The sequence below is a fragment of the Nomascus leucogenys genome, chromosome 4 (genome assembly GCF_006542625.1).
Source record: "Nomascus leucogenys isolate Asia chromosome 4, Asia_NLE_v1, whole genome shotgun sequence".
In the NCBI taxonomy this organism is placed as follows: domain Eukaryota; kingdom Metazoa; phylum Chordata; class Mammalia; order Primates; family Hylobatidae; genus Nomascus; species Nomascus leucogenys.
Window position 1 is genome coordinate 85,164,416 of NC_044384.1, and position 15,539 is coordinate 85,179,954.

Below are 15,539 nucleotides of genomic sequence, written 5' to 3' on the forward strand. Positions count from 1 at the left end.
GACCCCGCCCCCTCTCCGCCCCGCTCCGGCTCGGGCGGCCGGAGGACCCGGAGCTAAGGCGCCCGAGCCCGTGGCGGCGGTGGGGACGATGTGGTTCTTTGCCCGGGACCCGGTCCGGGACTTCCCGTTCGAGCTCATCCCGGAGCCCCCAGAGGGCGGCCCGCCCGGGCCCTGGGCCCTGCACCGCGGCCGCAAGAAGGTGAGTGCGGCCGAGCTCCGTAGGCCGCGGCCGACCTGGGCCTTGCCTAGTCCGCGCCGCCGGCCCCGTCGCGTCGCGCCCGGCCTGACGTGGCGGCGGAGCCATGGGGTAGCAGGCCGGGGAGGGGGCGGGCAGTGACTACGTGGCAGGCGGAGGGACCGAGGGACCGACAGGCGGACAGGGCCGGGGTCACGTGGGCCCGGCGAAGTGTCCCTAAGGCTGACCTGGGGAGAGAGCTGGCTGCCTGCCCTTGTCTTCCGGCCACACAACAGCTCTGGGACCATCTCAGGCCCCGCTGCCCTCCCCTAGGCCACAGGCAGCCCCGTGTCCATCTTCGTCTATGATGTGAAGCCTGGCACGGAAGAGCAGACCCAGGTGGCCAAAGCTGCCTTCAAGCGCCTCAAAACTCTAAGGCACCCCAACATCCTGGCTTACATCGATGGACTGGAGGTACCCGCTGCCTTGCCTGCTCGTCTCTGCCCCTCACTGTCTCCTGGTTACCCACTTCTGTCTCCCCTCCTGCCCTGTTTCCACCCTATGTGCCCCAGCACCCCCAAATTTGGTTTCCTCTTACCCATCTCTCCCCACTTCAAGTCACTTATCTCTCCTTCCTCTCTGCGCCTCCGCCCTTGATAACCCTGTGTCCCCTTCCCCAGACAGAAAAATGCCTCCACGTCGTAACAGAGGCTGTGACCCCGTTGGGAATATACCTCAAGGCGAGAGTGGAGGCTGGTGGCCTGAAGGAGCTGGAGATCTCCTGGGGGCTACACCAGATCGTGGTGAGGTGGGGGGCAGTGGTGATGACAGCAGGGATGGGGGGTTGCAGGTGCTGGGGCGTGATGGCTCCTTCTGCCCCCAGAAAGCCCTCAGCTTCCTGGTCAACGACTGCAGCCTCATCCACAACAATGTCTGCATGGCCGCTGTGTTCGTGGACCGAGCTGGCGAGTGGAAGCTTGGGGGCCTGGACTACATGTATTCAGCCCAGGGCAACGGTGGGGGACCTCCCCGCAAGGGGATCCCCGAGCTTGAGCAGTATGACCCCCCGGAGTTGGCTGACAGCAGTGGCAGAGTGGTCAGAGAGAAGTGGTGGGTGACTGGGGGCAGCGCGCCCCAACCTGCCCTGTCCTGGAGGCCCCTGCAGCCTCAGGACTCCTAGACTAGTTGGCACTCCCCTGTTCCCTGCTGCCTGGCTGGGGAGGGAATCAGTGTCCCAGGAGTGAGGGACACTCCTCTGCCCCCAGGGTCCTCAGGGCGGTAGGGTAGGATGGACACAGCATTCGGGGTTGGGTGATTCTGAACTTGAAAGCTCTGTGACCTGGACAGATGTGCCTAGTTCTCTGAGCCTTGGATTTTTTTATCTGTTAAGTGAGGCTAATGAAACCTGCCTCTTGGGACTGATGGCTCAGCTGAGGGACATAGCCAGGCCCTGGCATGCAGTGGGTGCCTGGTGCCCAAGGCAGGCTGGAGGCCTGTGCAGGTGGTTGGTGGGGCCCTAAGAGCTCTGGGTCACTGCCACAGGTCAGCAGACATGTGGCGCTTGGGCTGCCTCATCTGGGAAGTCTTCAATGGGCCCCTACCTCGAGCAGCAGCCCTACGCAACCCTGGGAAGGTAAGTTTCTTGCCCCTGGCTCTTTGCCTTGCCTCAGTCCCTCTGCCAGCTGGCTACCCCTGCCCTGACACTGACCCCTCCCCTACAGATCCCCAAATCGCTGGTGCCCCATTACTGTGAGCTGGTGGGAGCAAACCCCAAGATGCGTCCCAACCCAGCCCGCTTCCTGCAGAACTGCCGGGCACCTGGTGGCTTCATGAACAACCGCTTTGTAGAGACCAACCTCTTCCTGGAGGAGATTCAAGTGAGCCCCCAACCCACCCTGGGCTTCGACCCTACCTTTTTAATTCTGCCCCTACCCTGCTTTTCTGGGTACCTCACAATTGACCCTCAGGAGACAAGCATGGACTGTGGAGTTAGGCCAATCCAGGTTCAAACCCAGGCTCCAGCTCATACTCACTCTGTGACTTCCCTTGGCTGAAATTCAGTCCCAATAATAGTACAGGTTGAGCATCCCTAATCCGAAAATGAATGATCTAAGTACTCCAAAACTGGAAACTTTTTGACCACCAACATTACAGTCCAAGGAAATGCCCATTAGAGCATTTTGCATTTCAGATTTTTTGGATTACAGATGTTAAATTGGGGCCGGGCACAGTGGCTCACGCCTGTAATCCCAGCACCTTGGGAGGCTGAGGCAGGTGGATCACCTGAGGTCGGGAATTCGAGACCAGCCTGACCAACATGGAGAAACCCCATCTCTACTAAAAATACAAATAATCAGCTGGGCGGGCACCTGTAATCCCAGCTACTCAAGAGGCTGAGGTAGGAGGATCACTTGAACCCAGGAGACGGAGGTTGCAGTGAGCCGAGATCGCGCCACTGCACTCCAGCCCGGGCGACAGTGTGAGACTACATCTCAAAAAAGAAAAAAAAAAAAAAAGATGTTGAATTGGTATAACGCACATATTCCAAAATCTAAAAACATCTGAAATCTGAAACATTTCTGGTCCCAAACATTTTGGACAAGGGAGACTCAACCTATACCTACTTCAAAGGGACCCAGTGAGGAGTCAGAATTCAAAGTGCATGGTATAGTGTTCTGTGCCCAGCAGGCATTTAGGGCCAGCTCTGGTTATTCCAGTCACTCCACGTGCACATTCTGGCTGTGGTCCCCAGGGGTGTAACACCCTGTGCTGGCTGCAGGGGGTTGGGCAGCACGGTGTGGAGGAAGGTGAGGCAGACCTTGATCACTGCCCTCAAGGATCTAGCAAAAAGTAAACAGACCAGATCCCCACCCTTGGGAACTCTTGCTGGGGGAGAGACAGAAAACATAAAAACCATAAATAAGAGCCGGGTGCAGTGGCTTACGCCTGTAATCCCAGCAGTTTGGGAGGCTGAGGCGGGTGGATCACCTGAGGTCGAGAGTTCGATACCAGCTGACCAACATGGAGAAACCCCATCTCTACTAAAAGTACAAAAATTAGCCGGGCGTGGTGGCACATGCCCGTAATCCCAGCTACTCAGGAAGGCTGGGGCAGGAAAATCGCTGGAACCTGGGAGGTGGAGGTTGCAGTGAGCCAAAACTGCGCCATCGCGTTCTAGCCTGGGCAACGAGAGCAAATCTCCGTCTCAAAACAAACAGACAAACAAACAAACAAACACCATAAATAAGAAAACCAGCCAGTGCAGTGGCTCGCGCCTGTAATCCCAGCACTTTGGGAGGCCGGGGCTGGCGGATTATTTGAGGTCAGGAGTTTGAGACCAGCCTGACCAACATGGAGAAACCCCATCTCTACTAAAAATACAAAAAATTAGCCAGGCGTGGTGGCGCATACCTGTAATCCCAGCTACTCCGGAGGCTAAGGCGGGAGAATCGCTTGAACCTGGGAGGCAGGAGGTTGCAGTGAGCCGAGATCGCACCATTGCACTCCAGCCTGGGCAACAAGAGCAAAACTCAGTCTTAAAAAAAAAAAAGAAACAAAAAACCAGTGCAGGAAGGAAAGTACTGGAGTGGGTGTTCAGGGATGGGCTCTCTGAAGTGTGACATTGGAGCTGGGGCCTGAAGGACGTGATGGTGGGAGCCAGAGGGATGGCACCTGGAGGAAGAGTTCCAGGCAGAGGCGACAGCACACGGAGAGATACTGAGGAGGGTGCCCTCTGCTTTGCCTCTAAACGTTGGTTTCCACATGTGTATAGTGAGGAGCATCTGGGTGCACTGGCCTGCAGGGTTGCTGTAGGGAGGAGGGAGGGAGGCTCTGCTCTCTGCAATGCCCAGACCCAGCTGTGTATGGGGAAAACAGCGGGGGCTGAGAATCAGAATCAGGAGCAGGAGAGGAGAGTGGCAGACACTCCACAGACCCTGACCCAGCAGAGGTCATGGAATCTTGACTCAGATGCTGCGGGGCAGGGAGAGCCTTTGGAGGGTGGAAACCTGGAAGGAGAAGCTGCTGGAAACGCTGAGGCCCCATTGCCTCCTGGGCAGTGTCGGGGCAGCAGGAACTTTGTTACGTGGAGTTCTCCTCATACAGCTGGCTCTGCCAAGCTGCCCTTCTCCTTAAAGTGTACCCCATAGGAAATAGGGTTTCAGGAGCCTCCAGGAGAACATGGGAGGGCAGTGCGCAGGGGCCCCTCTTCCCATTGTTAGGTGGAGTGGTGGGGAGAACCCAGCTGCGACTCTCTTGATGTATGACCTTGGATGTGATTTAGCCTCTCTGGGCCTTGGCCCCGCTGAACCATGTGATCAGAGCACCAAGCCAGCCTCCCACGCTGTTCTGAGCTGCTCAAGGGCCATCTAGGTCCTCCTTGTCCCAAGCCAGAGATCACCTCTCCCAGGCCAAGCCGTGGCTATGGGGATGGTGGTACAGCAGAGAGCACAGGGACTTTGGAACACAACACTGGGTCATGGCCCCTGCCTGGCCACTCTTGGCTGCTGACCTTGACCCTCCATCTCCCCCTTTGTGAATGGGGGTAGTGACAGCATCTTTTGAAGGTACAGCACAGGAGAGGTGCCAAACCACTGAGTCAGACCCTCCTCTGACTGCTTCTTAGCTGTGTGACTTTGGACAAGCTCCTTGCCCTCTCTGTGCCTCAGCTTCCTTGTTGGTAAAATGTGGATTACATTAGCACCTACCTGGTAAAGTTGTGAAGAGGACTGAGATAATCTGTGTAAAGGTTTTAGCACATAATCTGTGCTCAAGAAATATGAATTGGGGGTATTATGGCCTCAAAGGGGGGTTAGGAGGACTAAAGGAGACCATTGAGCTTACAGGCTGGTCCATTTTGGCTCAGTGGGAGGATGAGGTCTGGGGGTAAAGTGTACCTAATCCCTGCCTTCCCACGGCATATCAGGAACTTCATGCCCAACCCAGCCAGGGCAAGGGAACCAGGTAAGCCCCTTCACCTCTTTGATCTTCAGTTTCCTCCTCTGTGCTCACATCCTGGGTGGCAAGCAGTAGAGGCAACACTGATAAAGGGCCTGATGCCCCTAGTGATGCCTCTGCTGCCCCTAGTGGCTGCTTTCCCAGGTCAGGTGGCCGCAATGGCAGCAACAGTCCCTAACCGACCGAGCATCTGCCGTGTGCCAGCCTATGCTGCAGCTTTTATATGCATTTTCTGGTTGAATCCCAGAACTATCCCGTAGATGGTAGTGCTATTATCCCATTTTACACGGCAGGTAAGTGGGACAGTTGGGCTTTGAAACCAGACAGCCAGGCTCCGGAGCCCATAAGCGTCACTTCTCCTTGTCCTCACCCATGGCTGGGTTTGGGCTGCAACCAGGCTGATCTCTTCCCCGGGTCCTGTCCTCACTCCCCCAGATCAAAGAGCCAGCCGAGAAGCAAAAGTTCTTCCAGGAGCTGAGCAAGAGCCTGGACGCATTCCCTGAGGATTTCTGTCGGCACAAGGTGCTGCCCCAGCTGCTGACCGCCTTTGAGTTCGGCAATGCTGGGGCCGTTGTCCTCACGCCCCTCTTCAAGGTGAGTGGAACTGTGGGGTCCAGAAGGCTGGCTGGGTGCACAGGAACTGCCAAAGAGAAGTCCCTGGGGTAGGGCAGCCTGGTTAGGGCAGACCCAAGCCCATATGAGCTCCTGCCAGTGTCTATAAACAGGTACCTGACCAGCTATCCCCTGGGGAGGAGAGACTCTGCCCCTAAAATCCTTTTTTCCACAAACCTCTGGCTTCACAACCCTCAGCCTTCCTCCATTTCCCTGGGTCTGACCTGTGCACCTTGGTTCCCAGGACCCAGGGGATTACCTACTCACCACCGCACTTTGCCATCCTCTCTCCTGACTGCTTAGCACTCAGCTCACCTGACTTCTGGGGGCTGGATCTTCCACCCCTTCCTCAGACCCCAGCCCGCCTTTTTATGGGCACCTGGCATTCCCTGCCCTCCTCACCTTGGGGAGAACTCTTTCATCTGAATGACTTGCCAGGAGGGGAGAAGACAACAAGCAAGTCCTGTATAGCTGAGAACCCCCAGAAATTGCAGGCAGAATTTCTGCATATGGCATAAAGGTACCTGTTTGTAGGGAGGGGCCCAGAGCTTTCATCAGCCTCCTGAAAGAGGCCTTGGCCCAGAAAGGTTAAGGGCAGGGCTGAGATGGAATATGGGTAGAGGGGCTGCTGAGGAAATGCCTGCCCCTCACTCTGCCATCACTTCATTCCCACCCTGGGATATCAGCCCCAGGAATTTAGATGAGCCCAGCAAAGTCAGCCCATTCCTGTGAGCGGCTGAACCCCTCTTCCTGCCCTTTCAGGTGGGCAAGTTCCTGAGTGCTGAGGAGTATCAGCAGAAGATCATCCCTGTGGTGGTCAAGATGTTCTCATCCACTGACCGGGCCATGCGCATCCGCCTCCTGCAGCAGGTGAGGCCTCTGTACCAGACTCCGTGGTGGTCCACCTCACCCAGACCCCACCCTGGTGGCTGGGGAGGCACCTGCCCTGGCTGCATAGGGACCCCAGAAACCCCACCCCTGAACACACACACAAGTAAGGACCCACTGAGGCCAGGCTGTCAGAAAGTTGGCCACATACAGGGCTCCTTGGCAGTTTTGGGAATGGCCAGCTTGCCCAGGCTACAGCGCTCTAATGCCCCCTCCTCTCCTGGCTCAGTCACTCTAGCCCTGTAGAGTGGGGATACAGTCTCTCTCCTGCCAACCCCAGGGCAGCTGGGAGCATCAGACAGGATGGATGGGATCTAGGAAGTACTAGTGGCTCCCAGTGCCATTCCCTCTGCAACCACCGAAACGTACCAGTCTTCCTCATGGCACTGTGGGCAGGCGGGGAGGAGCAGGGCAGGGGTGATACCCTCGTTTATAGAAGAGGCTCAGGCTGGGCGCAGTGGCTTATGCCTGTAATCCCAGCACTTTGAGAGGGCCGAGGCAGGCAGATCACCCGAGGTCAGGAGTTTAAGACCAGCCTGGCCAACATGGCGAAACCCCGTCTCTACTAAAAATACAAAAATTAGACACGTGTGGTGGTGGGTGCCTGTAATCTCAGCTGCTCAGGAGGCTGAGGCAGGAGAATCGCTTAAACCTGGGAGGCAGAGGCTGCAGTGAGCCGAGATCGTACCACTGCACTCCAGCCTCAGCCACAGAGCAAGACTCTGTCTCAAAAAAAAAAAAAAAAAAAAAAGAAAAGAAAATAGAAGAGGCCAGATGAGAGGGTGGCCAGATGAGCCGGACTATGAGCCAGGCCTTCCTAGCGCCCTCCTGGCCTTTCCTCACTCCTCTACCTGGGCCTGAGGCCAAACACCTGGGTGGTAGCTCAGGAGGTTGACCTGGCTGGCCAGTGCCTGCTGGGTGGAAAAGCTAAGCCAGGAGCGGTTCCATGGCTATGGGGAGAGAGTGGGAGGGGCTGACCATGTTGACACATCCCAACCTGGGCCACAGATGGAGCAGTTCATCCAGTACCTTGACGAGCCAACGGTCAACACCCAGATCTTCCCCCACGTTGTACATGGCTTCCTGGACACCAACCCTGCCATCCGGGAGCAGACAGTCAAGGTGGGTGTGGCCAGGCCCAGAGTGGCTACCCCTGGTTTTCCAAGGCTTGGAGGGGCTCACCCTAGACACAGAGGCCTTGGCTTTGGCCCATGGGTCCAAGCAGGCACTGTCTTTGCTGTGTGGGTTCAGGCCGTGGGTGCAGCTCGGCAGCTGGTGGGGGAGCACGTCCTCCATTCAGCAGACAACGAGCACCTGCCTGTTCCTGGCCCAAGGCCCATGCTGGGAGGCAGTGTGCATGAGGTACCCAGCCCCCTGCACTCATGGAGCTTCCTTTCCAGGGCACAGAGAGTGGGCTTGCCAGACAATACAACAGAATTAGAAAATATGTATTGTTGGCTGGTCGCAGTGGCTCACGCCCGTAATCCCTGCACTTTGGGAGGCTGAGGCAAGCGGATCACCTGAGGTCAGGAGCTCGAGACCAGCCTGACCAACATGGCGAAGCCCTGTCTCTACTAAAAAATACAAAAACCAGCTGGGCATGGTGGCGCATGCCTGTAATCCCAGCTACTCGGGAGGCTGAGGCAGGAGACTCAATTGAACCCAGGAGGCAGAGGTTGCAGTGAGCCGAGATCATGCCATTGCACTCCAGCCTGGGCAACAAGAGTGAAACTCCATTTCAAAAAAAAAAAAAAAAAAAAAAAAGGAAGAAAATATGCATTGTTGGAAAGTGTGGGGAGAAGAGTTTGTGGTTTTAAAAACAGTGGTCAGGGGCTGGGTGCAGTGGCTCACACCTGTGGTAGGCCGAGGTGGGAGGATCGCTTGAGCCCAGGAGTTGGAGACCAGCCTGGTCATCATGGCCAAACCCCATCTCTACAAAAAAATACAAAAGTTAGCCGCGTATGGTGATGCACGCCTGTAGTCCCAGCTACTCGGGAGGCTGAGGCGGGTAGGTAGCTTGAGCCCAGGAGGTTGAGGCTGCATTGAGCTATGATCGTGACACTGCATTCCAGCCTGGGCAACAGAGTGAGACCTCATCTCAAAATTTAAGAAATTATTTTAGACCGGGCGTGGTGGCCCATGCCTGTAATCCCAGCACTTTGGGAGGCCGAGGCGGGTGGATCACCTGAGATCAGGAGTTTGAGACCAGCCTGGCCAACATGGTAAAACCCCATCTCTACTAAAAATACAAAAAATGGCTGGGCGCGGTTGCTCACACCTGTAATCCCAGACTTTGGGAGGCTGAGGTGGGCGGATCACAAGGTCAGGAGATCGAGACCATCCTGGCTAACACGGTGAAACCCCGTCTCTACTAAAAGTACAAAAACAATCTAACTGGGCATGGTGGTGGGCGCCTGTGGTCCCAGCTACTCGGGAGGCTGAGGCAGGAGAATGGTGTGAACCTCAGAGATGGAGCTTGCAGTGAGCCAAGATCGCGCCACTGCACTCCAGCCTGGGTGACAGAGCAAGACTGCGTCTCAAAAAAATAAAATAAAAATACAAAAAATTAGCGGGGCATGGTGGTGGGCACCTGTAATCCCAGCCACTCAGGAGGCCGGGGCAGGAGAATTGCTTGAACCCAGGAGGCGGAGGTTGCAGTGAGTAGAGATCACACCACTGCACTCCAGCCTGGGTGACAGAGCGAGACTCCATCTCAAAACCAAAAATGATATGGAGATGAGGGTGGCTCTGAGGCTTGTGGCCTGAGCAACTGGAAGGTTAGGAGTTGCTATTTACTGAGAAGATGACGCAAGCATGTTGGGCCCCATCTTGGCTGTTTCTGTTAGGCAGCTGGATGGAGATGTCAAGTTGGCCACTGGTTATGCATGTGTGAAATTTAGGGAAGCCTGGGCTAGGGGTGTGTGCCTGGGGGTTGTCAGCTCACAAGATGGCATTTAAAGCCATGAAATGGCTGAGATCACCTAGGGCAAGAGTGTTAGATATAAAAGAGCCCTCTAGATTGGCTCCGAGTGTGTGAACGTTAGAATCTCAGCAAAAGCAGCAGCCAGCCAGGTCAGAGGAGAACCAGGAGGGGCTGGTGTCCTGGAAGACCAGAGACCAAAGTTTCAGGGAGGGAAAACTCAGGGGTGTCAGAACTGCTGAGGGTCAAGTTTGGTGAGGATGGAGAACTGGCTGTTGAAATTAGTACCATGGAGGGCATCAGTGACCTCACCCTGAGCCAGTTTGGCAGAGTGTGGGGCTGTTTGTGTGAGTCTAGGTGGGGTGCCATCAGGAGAGCAGAGCAGAAGAAATGGGAGACAGGAGTGCAGACGGACTTTGGAGGTTTTGCTGTAAAGGGGGACAGAAATGGGGTCCCTTTCCTCAACATGCTGGACAGGGCCAGGCCCAGGCTGGGAGGTGGCCTTGCAGGCTTTGATGGGTGTGCTCTGGGATGAGGGCTGCCAGGAGGCTGTTCCTGCACAAGGCCCTTTGCCCACCACAGCCCACAGTTCCCACTCATTTCTGCCCCACAGTCCATGCTGCTCCTGGCCCCAAAGCTGAACGAGGCCAACCTCAATGTGGAGCTGATGAAGCACTTTGCACGGCTACAGGCCAAGGATGAACAGGGCCCCATCCGCTGCAACACCACGGTCTGCCTGGGCAAAATCGGCTCCTACCTCAGTGCCAGTGTGAGTGTCCTGCACAACTGCTGGAGCCCGGTCCCTGTCGCAGGACCACAGCCTCCTCCAGGGCCAGGAGTCTTGTGTGTGGGGTCCTTCATTCTCCCAGAGGCGTAGGCCCTGCATGCTGCCGGCCCCATATCTGGGTTCCCAGAGGTGGAGTGAGTTGGCCGAGGTCACACAGCCAGGAGGGATCTGGGATCTGAATCCAGGCCTGCTTGGCCCCATGGCCTGTGTGCATCCCCTCAGCCAGGGTTTGTAAGTTCAGTTGCTTGCCATGCCCAGACAGTTAACAGGAATGAACGGTCAGCTGGGCAGGGAGGAAGGGAGCCTGTGTCCGAGCCCTGGGGACAGCTGCTGTTGTGGTCCCATGCCCTGAGGCAGTGTGGAGCCCAGTGATTTGGGAAGAGAAGCCCAGATCCAGAGTTTTAGGTAAACTCTTCCCCATTTAAGTGATTCATTCACATTTTTCAGATTCTGGGGGCCTATGGGTGGCCCCGTTCTGGGAAGTAAGGGCTGGTGGTTCTGGGTCCCAACATTGACCCTACACTCAGGAGCCCTCTTTCCTGCCCCATCGTAGACCAGACACAGGGTCCTTACCTCTGCCTTCAGCCGAGCCACTAAGGACCCGTTTGCACCGTCCCGGGTTGCGGGTGTCCTGGGCTTTGCTGCCACCCACAACCTCTACTCAATGAACGACTGTGCCCACAAGATCCTGCCTGTGCTCTGCGGTCTCACTGTAGATCCTGAGAAATCCGTGCGGGACCAGGTGAGGCACAGCTGGGCCTGGGCCCTGGGCTGGGGCTGTAGGGGATGTCAGGCCCTAGCTGTCCTGGTAGGTTCTTGAGAACCCCAGAGGCCCCAGCTCTGCCCCTTGTTACCCCCACAGGCCTTCAAGGCCATTCGGAGCTTCCTGTCCAAATTGGAGTCTGTGTCTGAGGACCCAACCCAGCTGGAGGAAGTGGGTGAGTGGCCTACACTCGTGTTCCCTCTTTCCCTGCCATGTCCTTAACTGTGACCTGTTTGTGTCCCACCCCCACTGGAGTTTCTGAAAGGCCCTAGTGAGCAGACTTGACTCAGCTCCCCCTTCACAGATGGGAGAACTCAGGCCTGGAGAAGGGAGGGGCGGCTGCAGGGCACTGTCAGTTCCTGCTGTCCTGTCACCCATGGGTGCCTGACGTGCCCATACCCACCTCTCTCTCATGCCACTGCCCAGAGAAGGATGTCCATGCAGCCTCCAGCCCTGGCATGGGAGGAGCCGCAGCCAGCTGGGCAGGCTGGGCCGTGACTGGGGTCTCCTCACTCACCTCCAAGCTGATCCGTTCGCACCCAACCACTGCCCCCACAGAGACCAACATTCCCCAAAGACCCACGCCTGAAGGTGAGTGTCCTGGCCTGGCTGCATCAGTGGCTGAGAGGGCTGGGAGCTGCAGGCACCCAGGAACTGTTACTGTCTGACTCCCCCGGGGGTGGTGAGGGGGCTATAGGAGCTGGGGTAGGCTCTAGTTACCCTGTGGGCTTCCTTGGTGCCCCTTCCCCCCGGTAGCCCCCTTCTCCTAGTAGCCTCTGCCCTGTCCCAAGACCCCCCTGAAAGCTCAGTGAGCCTCTGCTCCCCAGGAGTTCCTGCCCCGGCCCCCACCCCTGTTCCTGCCACCCCTACAACCTCAGGCCACTGGGAGACGCAGGAGGAGGACAAGGACACAGCAGAGGACAGCAGCGCTGCTGACAGATGGGACGACGAAGACTGGGGCAGCCTGGAGGTGTGTGGGGCTGAGGGAGCCTCCCCAGGGGACCCCAGCTCAAATCCACAGGCTGCCATTCAGGGAGCTTCTGTGGGGCCTGGCTGGAGTTGGCCTGTCCTCATCAGCACAGCATCCCTGGCACGTAGGCCTCATGGGAGTGGCCATTATAGGCCAGAGCCAGCAGCAGGCCCCATTCAAACCCAGCGGCCCCAGGGAGCAGGCCGGGCAGATGGTGCCTTGGGCATTCCCTGAACTTTCTCACTCTCACCCACACTGTCCCTCTTCCCCCTCCTCCAGTGCCCACCCAGCCGTGGGGGTCAGCAAGGAGAGGCCACTCCTGTGTCTAGAACCAGACCAGTTCTGCTTGGGGGATGGGCTCAGGATGGGCTGAGGGAGGATGGGGCAGAGCTGGGGGCCCAATTTCCCCATCTGGCTGACAGCAGCAGTTTCTGGCCCCCAGGGCTGTTGGAAGGGGCATCTAGATCTCATTCCCCAGCCTTAAAGAAGGGTGAGGGCAGCCCAGGGTCAGCGTTGATTTAATAGATGGGAAACAGAGCCTGAGGAGCAAATGAGGAGGAAGGCAAAAGACAGTGGTGGGGCCCGTGGCTGGGACGGTGCTGGGGCGGGCTCACCTGCCCTTTAGCATGGGGTGGGAGTCAGTGGTCCCTTCCCACACTGCAGCAGGAGGCCGAGTCTGTGCTGGCCCAGCAGGACGACTGGAGCACTGGGGGCCAAGTGAGCCGTGCTAGTCAGGTGAGCTGGGTCTGGCGGGGGTGTGTCTGTATGGGGCTCTTTCCTCCCTGGGCCCAGGGCTACTTCCCTCTCCCGCTCTTCTACAGGTCAGCAACTCCGACCACAAATCCTCCAAATCCCCAGAGTCCGACTGGAGCAGCTGGGAAGCTGAGGGCTCCTGGGAACAGGGCTGGCAGGAGCCAAGCTCCCAGGAGCCACCTCCCGAGGGTACACGGCTAGCCAGCGAGTATAACTGGGGTGGCCCAGAGTCCAGCGACAAGGGCGACCCCTTCGCTACCCTGTCTGCACGTCCCAGCACCCAGGTACCCAGCACGGGTCTGGCGAGAGGGTAAAGATGGTGGACCTCAGCCAGAAGTGGGCCCCACTGCAGCCCACACTTCTCTTTACAGCCCAGGCCGGACTCTTGGGGTCAGGACAACTGGGAGGGCCTGGAGACTGAGAGTCGTAAGTGCTTCCCCTGAGTGGGCTGAAGACTAGGGCTCCCCGACTAGCCCGCCCCTACAGGCCCCGGGCAGGCACTGGCTGGAGAGCTGAGACCGGGGCTCCTCTTCTTGACCCCAGGACAGGTCAAGGCTGAGCTGGCCCGGAAGAAGCGCGAGGAGCGGCGGCGGGAGATGGAGGCCAAACGCGCCGAGAGGAAGGTGGCCAAGGGCCCCATGAAGCTGGGAGCCCGGAAGCTGGACTGAATCGTGGCGATGACCCTTCCCGGCTGCGGAGAGCCCGCCCCGCAGATGTATTTATTGTACAAACCATGTGAGCCCGGCCGGCCCGGCCAGGCCATCTCACGTGTACATAATCAGAGCCACAATAAATTCTATTTCATACCCCTTGTGCTGGGCTCAGTCTAGCCCCTGGGAGGCGGTTGGGGTCTGGCGCCGCCCTGCGCAGCCCGCGCCCACGTCAGACGTGAATATCAATTTGCTTCGAAAGCCAAGGGTAAAGAGGCACGATCTGATTTATCAGTTTCTAGGAAACACCCTCTGGGAGGAAGGCAGGCGGCCGGAGACCTTACAGCCGCTCGCCAACCGGGGAGGGGGGCCGGTAGGGGCGCCTCGGGTCTCAAGGCGCCAGGAGGGTCTGCGGGCCCCGAAGGTCCGTGGGTCCGAGCCCCAAGTCGAGGCAGGAGTGAGGCGGAGCTCGCGGAAATCCCTCAGTGATCACCGAGGTCTGGGCCGAGGGCGGCGTCAGCGGCGGCGCTGGGGAACGCAGGCCCCGTGCGGGCGGCTGCGCGCGAAGCCGGCTTTGCAGACGCAGCGGAAGGAGCCGCTGGTGTTCACGCAGCGCTCGCTCTTGCACAGCAGCCCGCGCTGGTTCAGCTCTCGGCACTCGTCGATATCTGAAGGTGGGGGCGACAGATGCGGCTTCGCTGAGCCTCCAGGCGGCTCCTCACCACCGGCCCCGCCCCTGCCCCCACCCCCGAAGCCCGGCTCACCCACGCAGCGGGCGCGGGAGGCGTCGAGCTGGAAGCCGCCGGGACACTCGCACACGGCGCCGCCCGGCCGCGGCACGCAGCGGCCACTCACGCAGCGACACTCGTCCGAATCCTCCTCTGAACTATCCTCATCTGGGTGGCCCGGGACAATAAGGACTTCAACACTGAGCCCCGGCCAAAGGCTACCAACCCCGCCACCGCCCGACCCGGCAGCACTCACCTCTTGGGGGCTTCCCCAGCAGCAGGGGGCTCGTGTCCCAGAAGGAATTGCTCTCGCTCTGCGATGTCGGGCACTGGGACCCTGGGAGGAGCAGAGCTGGTCAGCGATGTCCGGGTCCCCGGGCCCTGACCCCCATCCTCGCACCCGGCAACTCCTCCCGACTGCCTTACCCGCGCCGCGCGGCGGGCACGGTCGGCATTGGGCGCCCCAGCCGCGGCCCTGGCGGCAGCAGCAGTCGTCGAAGGTGAGGGCAGGCCCGGCCAGGGGGCCAGCGCACATGCCGTCCTCTCCGCGCTGGCTCCAGCACACGTCGCGCCGCTCCGGGGCGCGCTCTGCGGAAGGCACCTGGCATCGGGGAAGGGCCCAAGGCAGGGACCGCCCGCCTCCGCCCCACCCCACCTGCGCGGGAGCCACGTGATGGACAGGGCCCCGGGGTCGGCCAAGGCCGACCCTCGCCCTCACCGGCCGGGCTCTCGGGGAGCTGGCAATCGCGGCCGGAGGGCCCGGGCACCCAGGGCGGGCGACACTCGCAGCGGTAGGAGCCCGGCAGGTTGACGCAGCGGCCAGGGCGGCAGGCTGCCGGGTCCTGGCACTCGTCCACGTCTAAGAACAGCGAGGGGGTGGGTGGGGGCCGTCACAGCTCGGCCCGGGCCCCGCCCCTCCCGCGTACCCCACTCCCCGGCCCGGGCCTCACCCATCTCTTCCGGGCTCAGGCACTGGCGCTGCGCGGGACTGTACTCGGCCGGGGGCGTGCAGGCACAGCGGTAGCCGCCGCGCGTGTTCTCACACACTCCGTTCCGGCAGTTGGACTCGTCCAGGCACTCGTCCACGTCTGCAAGGAGGAAAAGCGTGGGTGGCAGGGGCAGGCCCGGGATGGGCGCGGTGGCGCGTGTCTCCCTGCCGCTTCCCCACGGCCGCCGGGGGGCTGAGCTCACCCACGCATTCCAGCAGGTTCCCGTCATAGTAGAAGCCTTGCTTGCAGTAGCACTCGTAGCCAGGCTGCGTGTTCACGCACTTGCCCTCCTTGCAAATCTCCGCCCCGAACAACATGCACTCGTCGATGTCTGCGGGGTGACAAACA

The 15,539-nt window shown here is 59.1% G+C and overlaps 2 protein-coding genes across 8 annotated transcripts in view; one reads left to right on the forward strand and one right to left on the reverse strand.

The window, feature by feature from the left end:
• SCYL1 (SCY1 like pseudokinase 1) lies at positions 1–13,628 on the forward strand. 2 transcript variants are annotated; one of them, XM_030811200.1, is made up of 18 exons: positions 1–199; positions 509–649; positions 856–978; positions 1,059–1,285; positions 1,718–1,808; positions 1,897–2,052; positions 5,567–5,725; positions 6,506–6,613; positions 7,640–7,753; positions 10,165–10,320; positions 10,892–11,080; positions 11,201–11,276; positions 11,528–11,692; positions 11,929–12,071; positions 12,735–12,806; positions 12,893–13,108; positions 13,196–13,250; positions 13,368–13,628. In XM_030811200.1, the coding sequence occupies exons 1-18, from the start codon at positions 89–91 to the stop codon at positions 13,490–13,492; spliced, it is 2,427 nt and encodes an 808-aa protein (XP_030667060.1). In that variant the 5' UTR covers positions 1–88; the 3' UTR covers positions 13,493–13,628. The 2 variants fall into 2 exon arrangements, with proteins under 2 accessions (XP_030667060.1, XP_030667061.1); XM_030811201.1 differs by having other exon boundaries at positions 12,738–12,806.
• The window catches only part of LTBP3 (latent transforming growth factor beta binding protein 3), a 20,118-nt gene continuing 18,063 nt past the window's right edge, over positions 13,485–15,539 (reverse strand). For 2 of the 6 annotated variants that reach the window (XM_030811194.1, XM_030811198.1), the window contains exons 22-28: positions 15,394–15,522; positions 15,153–15,290; positions 14,921–15,061; positions 14,629–14,790; positions 14,459–14,539; positions 14,239–14,370; positions 13,485–14,142 (exon numbers count right to left, since the gene is read on the reverse strand). In XM_030811194.1, the coding sequence (XP_030667054.1) occupies positions 13,991–14,142; positions 14,239–14,370; positions 14,459–14,539; positions 14,629–14,790; positions 14,921–15,061; positions 15,153–15,290; positions 15,394–15,522 (935 nt within the window). In that variant the 3' untranslated portion in view covers positions 13,485–13,990. The remainder of the gene's footprint in view (positions 14,143–14,238; positions 14,371–14,458; positions 14,540–14,628; positions 14,791–14,920; positions 15,062–15,152; positions 15,291–15,393; positions 15,523–15,539) is intronic. The other 4 variants (XM_030811197.1, XM_030811199.1, XM_030811195.1 and 1 more) reach the window with 3 other exon arrangements.

Bases quoted from the DNA above. Each gene is read 5' to 3' on its own strand.
- SCYL1 (XM_030811200.1), top strand. From the start codon at position 89: ATGTGGTTCTTTGCCCGGGACCCGGTCCGGGACTTCCCGTTCGAGCTC. The intron at 650-855 runs GTACCCGCTGCC...CCCCTTCCCCAG, and splicing joins CTTACATCGATGGACTGGAG to ACAGAAAAATGCCTCCACGT. The intron at 10,321-10,891 runs GTGAGTGTCCTG...GCCCCATCGTAG, and splicing joins GCTCCTACCTCAGTGCCAGT to ACCAGACACAGGGTCCTTAC.